We start from the raw sequence: 16,334 nt of genomic DNA, 5'->3' as shown, positions 1-16,334 counted from the left end.
ATTGTTATCAGCAATTCTGAAGTGCTCACTGCATTTCTTGTCTTTGCACATGAATTTGTTCTTCTCTAATGTGTAAACCCAAAAATGACGGACAAATCCATCGATTTTGCTCAACAAATCCAATGTTCATCTAAATCGGCCACGACTTTGATTGCATTCTGATAAGAGTATGCTCATTTGTACACACTTGAGAGTACGTTGAATCAATATTGTGAATTATTTATCAAGCGAGTAAATTGTTGAACTTATAACTGACGATTGATATGAAATTCGCCATCGTTGAATCCATGCACACTCAATATTATAGCGACATCTATTATTAAAATAGCTTGTAGTAAATGCATTTATAGCATTTCCCTGTAGTTGCGATGTTTCCTATTAAGTTCCCTTGTAGTACTGACACATTCATGTTTGACACTTGTTAACTACATACCACAGGGAAATTTAATAGGTAACATCGCAACTACAGTGAAATGCTATGAATGCGTTTACTACAAGCTATTTTAATAATAGATGTCGCTATAATATTGAGTGTGTGGGTGTTGAATGTCATTCAATGCCACTAAGCTGTAGACATCTCTCTCTGGCTATACGGCAAATAACAGAACCAACACTGAACATGAAAATGACATGTTCAATTGTTTGTTTCGTTAGTTTCAACTGTGCCGCTACGAGAGGTCACATTTGTCGTTTTTTGTTGTTATTTTACATGTAGAATCAATGGTATTAGACGATGATGGTTAAATCACCTCATAAATTCAAAAGGACAGCTATTCTTAACGGCCACAAATTGTAAGTTAGTTTCAAATTGTTGGTAAAAAGTGTTACGAGCCTTGGGTAAATGTCATTATTTCTACTGTTTCAAAACATTGAAGGTAGAAAAGTCCAATATCGTAAGTATGTTTTTCACAACAAGTAATTAGTGTGACAGTAGCTCAAATCAAACAACGATCAACTTCCACGTTAATAAACAGAAAATAATGAGCAAAACATGCATCGACAACCCAATTATTCAGAATAAACAAAAACAATCCATATCAGTCTATTTTTCTAATATTGAACAATTTTTTATTGAAGTTTTCTTATTAAAATGGAATTTCTTTTCAAGACATTTATCGATTTTCATGATCAAAAGCTCTGTTTACTTAATATTTTCTATGATCCAGTCGTAGAGATAGGAAATTCTGGCGAAACCATCTGGATAGCCACGAGCACACCTAAATAGGGAAAACGTCATTGAAAATTAAGTCAATTTCCTTTTAATAAATCCTGATGCCTTTGAATTAAATATGAACCATCACTTACAAAACAGCCCAATTGGCCAAGCCAACGACTTCATCGCCTAAGACAAGCGGTCCTCCAGAGTCACCACTACAAACTCCTTCGCCGGCTTTTGTGAATGTACACAAGTGGCTAGCATCAACAACATCACCCTGGGCAGCTGTACATTCCTCGTTTGTAATCGACGTCAAATTGATCGCTTGCAAAAGTTGTGGAACTTGTCCTCCGGCCTGTTTTGGAATCATTGTCAGAATATTGACGTTTTTAATAATCAAATAATTCAGTTCAATTCATTTTAGGTAAACTATATTTAACTAAATTACAGTCTATAGTTACGCATGCGAAACCTCTACCAAAAGAAAAATCAACTCACACTCAGTCTTCCCCATCCAGTGGCCAAAAGTGCGGCACCACCTTCTACAAATTTTGATGAATATTTGATGGGCTGCACTTTCTTATTAAACTCAATCTTTTCCACTTGAATCAATCCAATGTCATTTGCAAAGTCTGGTTGATTATATTTTTCGTGGACAATGTATTTTTTGGGAGTGTAACGAGTTCCACCAGACTGCAGGTCATTTGTTCCTACTAAAACCTCGACGCCATTAATTCCTCTGTAATGAAGAGCAAAAGATAGAAGATTAAAGTGTCTTATTTTAATTCGAATTTTTTTTAAATTTTCAATGGAATAACATGATGAGTTGAGACAGTAAATGCCTGTGATTTGTACGTACATTGCAAGACAATGAGCGGCTGAGAGGATCCATTGCTCTGAAATGATGGTGAATTGAAAAAAAAATTGTCAAAAGAAGTGAACAAAAACTTCGAATGTCAAAATCATTTCAATTTCTAAGAAGGGACACTTTTCCCTATTAGAGACGCTAATTTTACACTGAACTGTATGAAAACCGTGCGCAATTCCACGCTAAAACTAACCTGAAATAATCGCACACCCACAAAAGTGACGACCATTTTGCTGCAACGAGCATTGATACGGTGCCTGGCCATCTTCAGCATCGGTTCCTCCGACAATTCGATCGGATAGCGGTGGGAATCCAACTGAAATATTTGAATCGTGAAAAAGTGGGAGTTTGAATCGAAAATTGGTATAAATAGGCCATTTTTCACCACTATCGATTCAAAAATCGACTAATAACAATTGATTCATTCGAAACTAACTGAACTTAGCGTGAAGAAAACTTTTTTTTCGAAATTTTCGATTGGTAAAAAGTGCTTGGGTCGAAAACGAAATGAACAGTAACCAAAATAATGGGAACAAACAGAAAATATGAACGAAGAATAAATAAAAAGTTGAACATAAATCAAACAAACTCTTTCTTACTCTGAACACTCGGAAGTTTAGCACTTAAAATTGACTGCAAAATGCAGAACAAAACGAACAATGTCAACTTCATTCTCTGAAATTGTCTCTTTGAAAGCGATGAACAAAGATGTAAACGTTTTTATTTAAATAAGCAGCAAAATTGAATTGATCGAAAAACTATTTGAAAATCCACAGAATGCGTCCACAAAAATCGATTGTCACATTAAAATGATTTTTCATAGCAATGCAACATTATTTATAGTGAACTATTGCGATCTAGAAAAATCAATTTGAAATGGAAAGCAAACATTCTTATCAGTCATTTTCAAATAGTTACGGTTTTTCAGTGTAATTCAAATTTATCTATACATAAAATAAACTATAGAAGGTTTAGAAATGCAGCAAACAAGTGCCGGTTGTGTATCTAATCACCGTTAACAGATTGGGTTGGCATTTGTGAAATACTTTCAATGATAATGTCATTCTGCGTAGCGAAAATTATAGACATTGAAAGGTATAGAAAGTGGTCGCAAGTGGGCAAAGGCAATAAACTTTATAAGTTGATGTTCGGAATTCTTTATTTTATTTTCCAGCGCCGCACGGCAATAAAACTCGAAAAGCGACACTTGACAGAAACGTTATGTATTTTATGGAGAAAAAGAGGAAAAAATGTACTGATCATTTCTTTGATTTATTTTTCTTTTCTGATTCACCTAATGGAAATTTTAATTCTTACAATCTAATTTTTTTTATCTAAATTGGGAAATCTAAGAAATATTGCCCATAATTCATTTTAAGATTAAACAAATCAGACAATGATGTAAAGCGTGCTTGAAAACAAATAAAATAAATTAAAATGTGACATTAGAATGGCCTAGCCTCCAAAAGAGAGCTAAGATTTTTGTGCTGATTATTTTCAGTTTCGTTTGAAATTCTGATTTTTGCGCAAAATTCGATTTTGCCCAAATTGTCCATTGCATTCTTTGCCAAATTTCAAATTCAATGTTTTACCTTCATTACAAATCATTTTCTTCCTTTTTTTTTAATCATAGGACCAGTTCGAAATGGACCAATCAAACGTACACCTGGACGATTACCACGGATTCCATTCACTCCATTTCAACTGAATGAACTGGAAACTGCCTATAAACGTGCCAATTACCTAAGTTCAGAAAATGCAAACAAATTGGCGATTCGTCTTGATTTAACGTGTGTGCGCGTGAAAATTTGGTTTCAAAATCGCGGAGCTCGAGAAAGGCGGGAAAAATGAGAATTAAATACAACGCCACCATCGATTTCGCCCAATCACAGTCCTTTGCACTGAAGGATGACCCTTGGTATAAGCCAAAACTATTGTGTATATAGAGAGATTTTTTTTACTTACCTTTTCATTGAATGACTCAGGATATATCCATAGGAATAAGTTATGTTTTATAAATTATGCTGAAACGAAGGCATTTTACGATAAAAAATCGAAGAGATGCAAATATATGACTTGAACAATTTTAAAGTGTTTTTTTTGTTGTTGTTGCATTAGATGATGTGAGATTATGTTCGACTTTTTTCGAGCTCAGAAAATCGCGTTTTTTTTCTAGATGCAAAAAAGACTTATCTTCAAAATATCAAAGCAACCTAGTTGCAGCAATCAAGCTATCTCTTTTTAATCAACAGCCATTCAGACCTAGAAGTCTCGATTAAAACACCCATCGAATTGAAATGTATACGTTTTTATTTGATTATTTTATAAATATGCTGTTATTAATTTCCGAAACATCGTTTCAGTTCGGATATTGTTGCATTTTTCTATTTTGTTTTTTTTTCTTTCAATTTTTGATTACGATTTTTTTGTATGTTGTCTTATGTTGTTTTTCTTTTTCTATTTTTCTTATCTTCAATAGTTTGATTTTATTTTTGCAATTTTTCAATTTTCGATTGTTTGGGAATGAAACATGATTCAACAGTGGTAAATAGTGAGCAAGCGTTCATATCTTATCTAACATTTCGCACCTAAGCAGCCACATTCAACGTAATGGAAGTTGTGAGCACAAAGCATTCCAGAACTGAAGTGAAAGGAATGTTTATAATGTTTCTGAGTTGATACTTTGTTGCAGAGAGTGTATTTTTGCTACTGAGCAGGCCTGATCTGAGCTGAATTTGCTGACTTAGGCGTCCGAAGCGTTGAAATAACGCTTTCATGGTTGAAAATGATCATGGTTGAAAATGATGTTGAAAATGATCATTTTTAGCAGAGATTCACCTTAGTGTATCTGATAAAATATTGCACCGTTGAAGCTTCTATACACAAACGACCATGCATTGCGATACACAAGCGTGAGTGTTTGTATGCACCGCATGCTGCCTAGCTATACTGGCACTTAATATCTATACAAGTATATTACAAGCTCGATCCAATCTCTGAATTCAGCTTAGTTCAAGCCTACTCAGTAGCAAAAATACACTCTCTACTTTGTTGCCATGCATATTGTTAAGATAGCAAAATGTATATAAAGCTATCTACCATTCAACCTGATAACTAGTTATCTTTGCTAGTCTCCTGAAGTGCATTCAAAATGTTTCGTCTGCAAGTGGCTTTTTTGTTTGCCGTAGCATTGACCTTCAGCGCAGTGAAGTGTTCGAATGAGGTGGTCGATTCAAATGAGTCACCGATTGTGGAAAATTTGGATGGATTGATTGCTGTACCAGGGGTAATTAACGAGCTTCTTCGTCATTTTCTGAACGAGTCACTCACCGAATATGGTTCATCAAGACTACTAATTAAACACACTGCTGGAAATCGTGTCAATGGTAAATTTGTTTTTTTTTTTATTTATTTTTTCCTCGAATTTCATTTTCTTTTTTGCGACAAATTTATCAAACCTTTTAAAGCTGACCATTTTTCTTCTTTCAAACAGGTGATCGACTTTTGATCCACTACAAATCACCACGAAAAGAATCTAGAACAGCATTTAACGTCAGACAAACGGAAATGTTCGCATTCGAAGCTATCATTACTTACATTGAAATAGTCGTAGAACAGGTAACAGCGAAAAATCATGCATTCTTTATGATAATGTTGCGCAGCCAATGTTCAATTTGGTGTTGGTTATAAGTTTGCATTACTCATATGTGTTGGAACATTCATTCTGGACATTTTGAATCATTTTCAGAGCAATAATGAGAGCAGAATCAACGGACCTTCGGGTGGAGTCGGATACCGACATGTTGTCTTGGAAACGCTTGGAAACAAAACTCTTTACTTCAGCTATACTACGGAAATCTACGGCTACTACTGATTAAATCCATTGGTGCTTGCGGCCTTCTTTTTTGGAAAATGAAAATAAAATTCGAAATTTTGAATAATTGGATTGAAATTTTCACGTCAGTTATGCTTTTAAGGTAGACAGATTCATTTAGAAAATTAATAGAAAATGAACACACAAAAATTCCCTATAAGAATGCCATGTAAACAAAATTATCAGACATTTTCGATAAAAATATGTTTCCAATATCTCCTAACATGATTGTATACATCTAATCGGGTGTTATACGTCGATCTCTTTAGTCTTTTATTCAATTTTCGATCCAAAGACGTTGCACGAGCGATTTTCCTCTTTTGTCGCTCGTTTTCTTCTTGTCGTACGATTTGATTGTTGATGCTCTCTGAAGATAGTTCGACATCTTCCCACGTCAAATCCGTGCTTTCAGTTGCTTGATTTGTTGATTCGTTTCGTGTCCTCGATGCAGCTTGTTCTTCGAAAAAACTCTCTTCGTCGATATTGTTGAAGTCACAAAAATGCATACCGTTTGTTATTCCGACGTCATTTGGTTCGTTTTCTGGAACATTCACCGAGTCGGTATTTGTATAATCGCTCAATACTAATGGCATAGTCGTGTTAGGTGGTGTCAATTCATTCGATTTTTCGATGACTTCAATCGAACTGGTCTCTCCCCAATCGGTGAACACTGATGGCACAGGCGTGTTGGGTGGTGTAATTTCATTTGTTGGTTGCACAATTTCAATTGCGTTGCTGCTTTTATTTGAACAGATTTCATGGGTATCAACCACTTGAAGATGAACATTTTGATCTGGTAAAGATGAAACGTTGTCATTTTTTGCATTGATTTGTGCATTTGAAGTCGGTGTACTTGGAAGGAATGTATTCACCATTTCATTCAACCAAACCGGTTTGAAGGTCTTCTTGTTGATCGATGCCTCGATGGATGGCTTCTGTCCAGTACGAATTTCAAGAAGTTGTTCTTCAAAATCAACCGTAGACATGAATTGTTTGTAAGCTAGTGCGATTCTATGGAAAGAAGCAAATAAAAAAATTGAAATAAAATATGAACTTTCTCCTCTCAATTTTAAACAGTATAATGTTTTTATGTATATTTTGAAATAAAAAGGAAAACCAAAAAGAACCGTTCTTACCGATCGTTTGTTTCTTGAACGAAAAACTCTTTGAATTCGCCATTTAGTGATATGTCGGTTCTTTGCAAGTCTTCCTTCAGCAATTGTAACGATTCCTTTGTTTTCAACTCAATCATTGACAAGTATTCGAAGAACGTCTTGTACCAATTTCCACTCATCGTTACTGAAATTCCGCTACCGTTTCCAAGGAATAGTATTCAACAGATAGCAATTGTTGAACTGAAAATATGTTGTATGAAGATGGAAAAGAAATTGAATTAAACAAACACACAAAATGTTTCTTGTCCGATGACTGAAAGATGAATGAAGTTCTTTCCTTCGGTGAAGCCTGTTTTATAGAAACAAAATTCGGGGTTTCATAAACGAAAAGGAGGAGGAGAATATTTGTAATTTTGTGAAGTTTTTCCGAATTTGCACCAATTACCTAAAGGAATTTGTAATGTACTGACATTTTACCTGCTGCTTATTGTTTAGTCAGGATTGATCATTAAAAAATGGTCACATTACCAAGTAAGTGATGAAGCAGTGGAAGAATTTGGTTTGTTAGGATAATCTGGATTTAGTATTTACGAGAAAATTGTTTGTCACAACATTTTCAGTAGAAGAAGGTGTTCAGAGTTTTTGGAAAGCAGAGAAATACAAGTATGTCCCTTATTTACCTGGAAAAGATGGATAAAACTAATGCATTTATATGGTCGCTGCTTAGAAATTTTGGTCAAAATAGAGAAATTGAAACTGAAAATATTCTCGTTGGCTCATAACTATGCGAATCTTTTTCGAAGAAACATTTTCGGTTCAACTCAAAATCTCAAAGTTTTGCACAGTCTGAGCCGAATGTCCTTTCTCGTACAATTTCAACATCATTGTACAAAGAATATGAAATCTTGGGTAAAACATACTTCGGCTCAAGAGACTTTCTCTCTTTGAAAATAGCATTTCTGCGGATACAAATTAGCAAATTTCCAAACACCGTCGTTATACGGTGCGATATTTTAAGCAACATACCTACAAATTGACCACACATCTTTAGACACTTTTTATTGATAAGTCTTAGTTTTTTTTTAGCAAATCTCAGTTTGTTTAGGGTAAAAGCCGTTATTTTGAAATTATACTAGTACCTGTACTAAGTACAGGCAGTTAAAATGCGCAAACTAAATGAATACTAGTGTTCGCATTGGGGGGATTGTCGGGTCCGTGTCGGGGCCTCTCACATTAGAGAAAAACGCAATTTACACTTTGAAAATCAGAAACTGTATACTATAACAATTTTTTGGGGACATCCATGACTTCAAAAATGATAGATAAAAAATTTTCAACTTAGGTGGCACTATATTAAACATAAATGAACTATTTGTCGGGAGTTCAAATTCCGAAACGACGAAACCCGAGAATCATCTAGAGTTTTTTTGGATTTTCCCGAGAAGAGTGCAACCAACAATTTCGGCAGTATTATTTTCTGAAAGCGTACGTCGCAATATTCAAAGCATTTTTTATGACGTTTTCAACACAAAGGAACCCACAATTATATTTTTATCTAGGAGGAATAAAAACAAAAAAGTTCACCTCGCCTCCGAAATTCGATTGTCATGCGCTTTTAAGTTTACTTAATATTTGCTACGATCCAGTCATAGAGATATGAAATTCTGGTGAAACCATCTGGATAGCCACGGCCACACCTAATTAAGACAGAAATCCATTGAAAATAACACAATTTTGGATATTCTGATCATTTTGTGCACATGATACAACACATACCCAAATGCCGTCCAGCTGGCCAAGCCAACGACTTCATCGCCTGAGACAAGAGGTCCACCACTATCACCATAACAAACCTATAAGTATTTATGTCAGTTGAATTTATCATTTCATCTCATTTTTTTATACAAATTCGCACATTCTCGCGTGTGAATTCTTTGCGAATTGGTCGAAGAATGAAGAATATTTTAAAGAATTCGAAGTCAAAATGCATTTAAATTGTGCAAATTCCAAATCATTTCAATTTTTAGCTACAAACCCCTTCACCGGCTTTAGTGAATGTGCACAAATGGCTGGCATGAACATCGATAATTGTGCTAACATCATTTTTTCATCACAAATTGCCGTCAAATTGACCGTTTGCAAAAGATGTGGAACCCGTCCATTAGCCTGCCTTAGAATATTGCCAAAATGATTTTATTTTCATTAGTCAAGTGTGCTATAGCCTGTGAAGTGGTGCAAAATGTGTACCAAAAAATCAACTCACACTCAATTGTCCCCAGCCCGTTGCTAAAAGTACCACAAAGAAGAGTACCGCTATCTACGAATTTGGATGAATTAGGACAATTAACTTAGTTTGGTAGAACAATAAAATGGGCTTAATTCAAACAAATTCTGTCTTACTTTCTGCGCCCGGCAGCTTAGCCCCTGATATCGACTACAGAATGCAGAAGAGCAAGATGAACAGTGGCAATTTCATTTTTCGAAATATTCTTCTTAAGAACGACAAGTGCAAATGTTTAACTGGTGAATTTGAATAACTTCTTCCTTCGATGCAACACTATTTATAGAAAAATATTGTGATCCGTGGGTCGATTTAAAATGGAATGCGATAATGTTTATGATTTATTTTGAAATATTTGCAACTGTCCAACGCAAATCGATCATATTTATTATTACAGGAAGAACTATCGATGTGAACAATGTTCACTGAACATTGTGCTGCGTAGCGAAGCTAGTAAGCATTGAAAAGTATTGATAAACAACGATAAAGCTTACAAGTTGATTTCTGAATAGCTTGCCATTTTTCCAACAATCAAATACACTTAAAACAGATTCCGTTTAACGGAAAACATAAAATGAAAACTAAACGAAGAGAAAAGAGAAAAAATGTTCGGCATTTCTATTATTATAGTTGGAGAAAACTTGTTATAATTCAAGGTATGAAAACAATGTAAACGTTCTACACAATAATTACGGAAGTTCAAGTTCCGGCTCAAATTCAAGCTCAGAATATTTCGCAAATCGACAGAAAACTTACTCTTTATGAATTAAATTTAATTCAACGCGTGAAGCCTAGATATTTTCAAATAGCTGGTCCCTTACAATTATTCATCGACCATTCCACACGAAATCGACCAAGAAATGGATCGATCATCTCAGAATCGGCTGAAAATTAACATGGACTTCCTATAAATAGGACTTGTCAAAATGTCTAGCAAAATGCAAAAAATTACAGTCATCGACAAAATTGAGTATACAATCCATTGAGGTTTCATACGAAAATTTGACTCTATTTTGTCCATGACTGTATGCGTATATAGTTATTGGTCATATTATATGAGTTTTTTATTTTTGTTTCACTTATATGTGTTGTGAATAGAAGTTACGTTTTCATTCTCGGACATTCATATGATAAAATTTTTTTTGAACAATGTAAAATAATTTGAAAAAATCACGTTTTCTGCTGTTTTGGCCTGTAACAACAAATCTCGAAATAAATGAACAAATGGGTGTACAAAAAAATTGAATGAAATTGAATAAAAATTACTGTAATCAATTTTGTGTCGATAAAATCTTTTCTTTACTTAAACATAAGCAATTTTACGTTCATTTGAATTCGTTTTATTGATTCGTCACGAAAGCGCATTTGTAAAGGCAATACCACTTATTAGACTGTGTTTGATTTGATCCAGCTGGTGAAATAAGCCACATTTGTAAAACTGTCTGGTATTCCTTTAGCGCAGCTACAATGAAAATTAGCACAATATTTTGTAACACACTTGAATCAATCCACAAATAGAAGCGAAATGATTACAACTTACGGTTCTCCAAAAGAAACTAAGCCCACGAGTGTATTTCCTTCAACAAGTGGACCTCCGGAGTCACCCTTTTGATGGAAGAACGTTGTTAGACACAAAGTCTTATATCCCGTACGAAAATATTTTTACCATGTATATCCCTTGGCCAAATGGATTTGATGTACATAGGACACTTGCATCGATACCAGGCCATGATTTTTCACACTCTTCAAGAGAAATTGTCTTTACTGTAAGCTGTTGCAGGTTCTGTGGTGATATACTAGAATCGCTAAGCTTTCCCCAGCCGGTAGTCAATAGTTTAGTGCCGGGCGATGGTTCTGCTCCACCATAATTGATTGGCTTCACTTTGTCATTGAATTCGATGCTGCCTTGAACACGAATCAAACCAATATCATTTATAGCATATTCTGGACTCGCATAATCTGGGTGTCTAATTGTTTTTTCCACCTTAAGGACTGTACCATCCGAATACTTCTTGTTCGATCCAACTCTTATTTAAATTTGACTTGCTTTGTAACTGTATTTAAATTATGATTCAAAAAATTCGATTAAATTCATGTATTGAATCGTTTTTGAGGATTTTCGTTTTACTCTTCAAGACAATGCGCAGCTGTAACAACCCAACGATCAGATATGATTGCACAACCACAATAGTGTATGCCGGAATTCCCTACGATTTTCTGCACAGAGCACTGGTATGGAGCTTGGCGTACGTTAGTATTGAAATGTGATAAAGTTCGAGGATTTTTCCATGTGAATATGTGCCAACTAACCATGAGTGAAAAAAGCTGATTTTAGACCTTTCCACTGACTAGTGACTGACTAAAAGTGTCTATCTCGAACAAAATATGTGACTTGAGTTAACTTCAGCCGAAACAGATACCAAATCCTTGATTATGAAGTTGACTACAGTTATATATTTCGTTCGAAATAATCAATTTTCGCCAATCAAATTTCCATAGACAGCCAAAATTTCCGAAATTAGTTATGTTTGCACATGGTTAGTTATCACATCTTCACACGGGTTAAAAAAAACTATGCTTCATACTTTTTGCACTGTATTCTAAGTAACATGATGTTAACTTCAGAATGCATAGAACAATCAACAATTTCACCTTCATTTTATACGAAATTTTGAAGTTAATCCAGCTATTGTAATGCAAATGACTTCACGAAAACTACTGAAAACTCCATGTTACGTTCGTATACACAGCTGCGCGATCCAATTAGAATGTGTCGAATGGGTGTGAGGTGTAGCGAAGCTGCTGACGATCGATTTGAAATCAGTTGAATGTGTCGAGTGTTGACACTTTCCGAAGTGTGACCATTCATGAACGCTCATTAAATTTATTTATCAATTGGCGCATTTTCAAGTAATATATTATAATATATTACTTATATATATATAATTATTGATATATAGTGGCATCACGCGACGACCTATGCCGAACACACGAACACACACAGCTGATTCAGTTATACATAGATTGGTCGCGCTTATCTGTCGTAAAATTTCGCAAGCTAAAAGAAAACACACTCTTTATGAATTCAATTTAATTCAGCGCGTTAATTTGACCGGATATGAAGCCGAGATATTTTCAAATGGCTGACTATTGGGTACATTTTAATTATGTGACTTATAATCTTAGCTTTAAGCTTAGTACACAGTTCTTCGTGCAATGAAAAAATTTCTCCGCTGAAATTTTCACAGGTGATATTTTTGTGGTGTTTTTTATTTTCGAGTTGCAAGCATAATGATTTTTGATGTATGAAACAGTTAACTCCCTCCAATATCAACACAACACATGAACAAATTTGAATTTTGAATTCTTATTTTGATTTTTCTGATTTTTTCACGACCGTGAAAAAAATATGTTCCGACAAAACACATAGAAGAATGAACACAAAAACCCAATTTGTTCATGTGTCGTGTTGATATTGGAATGAGTTAGCTGTTTTATACATCAAAAATCATTATGCTTGCAATTCGAAAATAAAAAACACCATAAAAATATGACCTGTGAAAATTTCACCGGAGAAATTTTTTCATTTCACAAGGAACTGTGTACTTAGCTTAAATTAAATTCATTTTTAGATCAACGAATTGATGCAAAATTAAATATTTCTCACTTTGTGCACAAACTTCCCATGGAAATTTCCCATTCATGAAGAAATCACATTTCAACACTTCTCCTAAGTTCAAGGAACTGAAAAAAATTGTTTGACTTGTGAGTCCGAAAATCAACATTTTTATCGGTTTGATATCCAATCAAATTCATTCTGTGGTTTGGGTATAGTAAAAGCTAAAAACGGGCAATACACACTTTTATTTGACAAACAGCCAAATTTTTACTAAAGAGGGCGTTTTCTTATGGACATTTCTATAGAATTAAATTAAATATTTCTAACATATATGTAGAGCTTTTGGCCGTTTGTTAAGAACTAATAGTGTTAGGTGTATTTGGTAAAAACGTTTATTCATCTTCATTGGTTTGACATTGAATTTTGGAATTTTATCTTATCCACAAAGAATTTTTACGCACTGATTCCAGTTCAATTAGAAAGGTTTCAGATTCGCATAAGCTTTTATGACTATCCGACATTTGCTTTGATCCAATCGTAAACGTAAGAAATTCGGACAAATCCATCAGGATAGCCACGGGCACACCTTGAAATAGAAACAAGAGTTGGTAATTAGTGCAGGGTATTTCCTCCACATATCCGTTATAATGAAACCAGGTTCATTAAGATGAGAGATTGCCTTATGAAAAACGTCTCTTCATTTCAGTCTGAAATACAGTGAAATTAACTTAATTAAAATGAATGTGAAAAATTCCTTACAAAACTGCCCAGCTAGTCACACCAACCAGTTGATTGTTCAACACAAGCGGACCACCAGAGTCACCCTAAATCGTATGAGAAATTTGCATCAGTCGAATGATTGAGAAAAAATGTATAATTTAAGGAAGAAATAATTATGGTACACTGCAAATTCCCTCGCCAGCCTTCGTAAGTGTACACAAATGAGTGTCATCAACCGTATTTCGATAATAACGTCTGCATTTGTCGTTGGAAATGGCCGTTACATTGAGAACTTGAAGGTATCGTGGATTTCCATCGTTTGCCTATGTAGAAAAAGTTTGTCCGAATAATCTTATTTGTTCAATTTCTTTGGTTCAAAATGGTTGACATTTCAGTTTTCAAAGCACTCACGCCCAATCGTCCCCATCCCGTTGTTTGAAGAACAGTGCCTGCATTAATTACATTTGGCGAATACGAAATTGGCTGAACTTGATCATTAAATTGAATGCTTTCTCTAACGGTCCCAAAAGTAACTTGTCGAACTCTTTCCACTTTAATCAATGCAATGTCATATGCGAGACGACGCGGTTGATTATAGCTCCGGTGAATAATTGATTTTACAGCCGTGTAAGTAGTTTCACCTGACTGTAGATCATTGGTTCCAACTACGACCCGAACATTTGATGCGTCACTAGTTTTATTTTTCATCGATTAAAATGGGGAGCAAAAGCAAAATGAAATTTAAAAAAAAAGAAATAGAAATGAAAAAATATCTGGAAATGAAGTAAATCGATAGTTTTTGCAGTATTTCATACCTGGTTACGCAGTGAGCCGCTGTGACAACAAAGTTCTCGGATAAAATAGAACAACCACAGAAATGTGCCAAATTTTGACTTCTTCGCAGTGAGCATTGATACGGAGCCAAGCCATTATCCGCATTAATGCCTCCAACAATACGAGATGTCGGCGGTGGAACAGCTAAAAAAATGGATACATGTATTATCATGAAACAAGGCATATTTTCAAATTTATCTGAATCTCTTATTAAGATCTCGAAAGTTTGTGTGAGCTTTTTCAATTTTGTTCTTTATTTCAAAAATGATTCTAGCGAAATATTTGATGATATTCGATAGAAGAACCATCGAGATGACGTGCTGATTCGACACATCAGATTTCTTTTTCTTAAATTCAACCTCCGTAATGGTCTTACCTGACATGAGCTGCAAGATACAAAATAAAATACACAGTTCCAACTTCATTCTTATGAAATTTTCTTTACTTGAGCCACTAACTATTCACTCCAACAATGAGCTCGCATCAATTATCTCGTTTAGTGTGTGCCGTATTTAAAGCCAACATTCGAAAGGCACAATTTCAATTTGAAGAGGAAACAGATGCAAATTGACGTAACTTTAATGCAAATTGTCTCAATCCAAATAAAGATTTCAGACAAAAAATTCAGAAGAAATTCCAATTAGTCAATAAATATGTATCTAACCATATGGCACGTAGATAAAATCCGTATGACAGCCGACTGTCAGATATTGATATCATCAGTTGATTATCTTATAAAAGCCAACTGATCTCTCTTAAATCTACCGTCTGGATTCAGGAGTATTTCCTGAACTTGACAGACGATTTGTGTTTATTCTAAAAAACAACAGCAATCGCGCGTCGAAAATGAAAAAAAAAGTGAATGTGTTTCATTTCATTTATTGATTGTTGACCAGTTACCATTTTTGTTTTTTGTTTTATGGTTGTTACTTTGTCTTTGATCGAGATAGAACCGATGGTTTTTGTAGGCAAAAAAGTCAATATTGTCGATGGATACAATTGCTTTACGATTGAATCAACGTAATTGAAAGAACAAATAAAAGATTCTATTCAACCGAAAATAGTGAAGAAGGATTGAATTTTCGGTTTTTTTTTCATGCAATTTATCAAAAATTAATGTGTGTGAACAAAAGATTGCGACGCACACGAAAATAATCACTGCTGTTCGTATTGTTTTAAAATAATTAAAAAAATGAGTTGAAATTTTCTTAAAAACTAGTTACAAAAGCCCACATGTAATGTTAAGGTTGAATTGTCTTGCTAACGTTGCGAATTGAGATTTGGTTTGCGTTTGATCTGATCCAGTCATTAAAGTTTTTGTAATAACAGCAGAGAAGAATGAGTATGGATGATTTAAACAAAGAAATTCAACGATAGATCTTTATCTAGGGTATGCTCATTCTTTTCGAATGTTTGAAATGGGATTGCTGTAATCAATTTGGTGTCGATAGAAAAAGTAAACATAAGCGTTTCTACGTTCATTTGAATTCGTTTTATTGATTCGTCACGAAAGCGCATTTGTAAAGGCAATACCACCACTTAGACTGCGTTTGATTTGATCCATTTGGTGAAATGGGCCACATTCGCAAAAGCGTCTGGCCTCCCTTTAGCACAGCTACAATGAAAATTTGCACAAAATTTTGGAATGCACTTGAATCAACCCAGAAATGATTATAACTTACGGATTTCCGAAAGAAACTAATCCAATGAGTGTATTTCCATTAACAAGAGGACCTCCGGAGTCACCCTTTGGAAAGAAAAACATTATTGGGCACAGAGCCATTTATACTTTCTGTACGGAAATGCCTTTACCTTACACGTCCCTTGTCCACTTGGACTTGATGTACAAAGAACGCTTGCATCGATA

The 16,334-nt window shown here is 34.6% G+C and overlaps 3 protein-coding genes and 1 long non-coding RNA gene across 4 annotated transcripts; 1 reads left to right on the top strand and 3 right to left on the bottom strand.

The window, feature by feature from the left end:
* Positions 1-1,041: 1,041 nt before the first annotated feature.
* On the bottom strand, positions 1,042-2,837 carry LOC129570571 (chymotrypsin-1-like). Its single transcript, XM_055450236.1, has 6 exons — positions 2,624-2,837; positions 2,218-2,340; positions 2,016-2,052; positions 1,655-1,895; positions 1,306-1,511; positions 1,042-1,217 (listed from the first exon to the last, which is right to left on the bottom strand). The coding sequence occupies exons 1-6, from the start codon at positions 2,694-2,696 to the stop codon at positions 1,142-1,144; spliced, it is 756 nt and encodes a 251-aa protein (XP_055306211.1). The 5' UTR covers positions 2,697-2,837; the 3' UTR covers positions 1,042-1,141.
* Positions 2,838-5,155: 2,318 nt separating this feature from the next.
* LOC129570572 (uncharacterized) lies at positions 5,156-8,605 on the top strand. The gene is made up of 3 exons (XM_055450237.1): positions 5,156-5,410; positions 5,518-5,642; positions 5,773-8,605. The coding sequence occupies exons 1-3, from the start codon at positions 5,176-5,178 to the stop codon at positions 5,896-5,898; spliced, it is 486 nt and encodes a 161-aa protein (XP_055306212.1). The 5' UTR covers positions 5,156-5,175; the 3' UTR covers positions 5,899-8,605.
* A 29-nt stretch (positions 8,606-8,634) lies between these two features.
* LOC129570519 (chymotrypsin-2-like) lies at positions 8,635-14,651 on the bottom strand. Its single transcript, XM_055450163.1, has 9 exons — positions 14,449-14,651; positions 14,045-14,324; positions 13,816-13,956; positions 13,673-13,737; positions 13,433-13,499; positions 11,293-11,348; positions 10,961-11,195; positions 10,835-10,899; positions 8,635-8,710 (listed from the first exon to the last, which is right to left on the bottom strand). The coding sequence occupies exons 1-9, from the start codon at positions 14,649-14,651 to the stop codon at positions 8,635-8,637; spliced, it is 1,188 nt and encodes a 395-aa protein (XP_055306138.1).
* Positions 14,652-15,936: 1,285 nt separating this feature from the next.
* Positions 15,937-16,334, bottom strand: LOC129570573 (uncharacterized). The gene is made up of 3 exons (XR_008688135.1): positions 16,280-16,334; positions 16,150-16,214; positions 15,937-16,082 (listed from the first exon to the last, which is right to left on the bottom strand). It is a non-coding gene; the product is annotated as an uncharacterized LOC129570573 (long non-coding RNA).

The sequence above is a fragment of the Sitodiplosis mosellana genome, unplaced genomic scaffold (genome assembly GCF_009176505.1).
Source record: "Sitodiplosis mosellana isolate CC-2019 unplaced genomic scaffold, AAFC_SMos_1.0 Smas_scaffold_61, whole genome shotgun sequence".
Taxonomy (NCBI): Eukaryota; Metazoa; Arthropoda; class Insecta; order Diptera; family Cecidomyiidae; genus Sitodiplosis; species Sitodiplosis mosellana.
The sequence above is the reverse complement of the archived record's forward strand: the minus strand, read 5'-3'. Positions and strand labels throughout refer to the sequence as shown.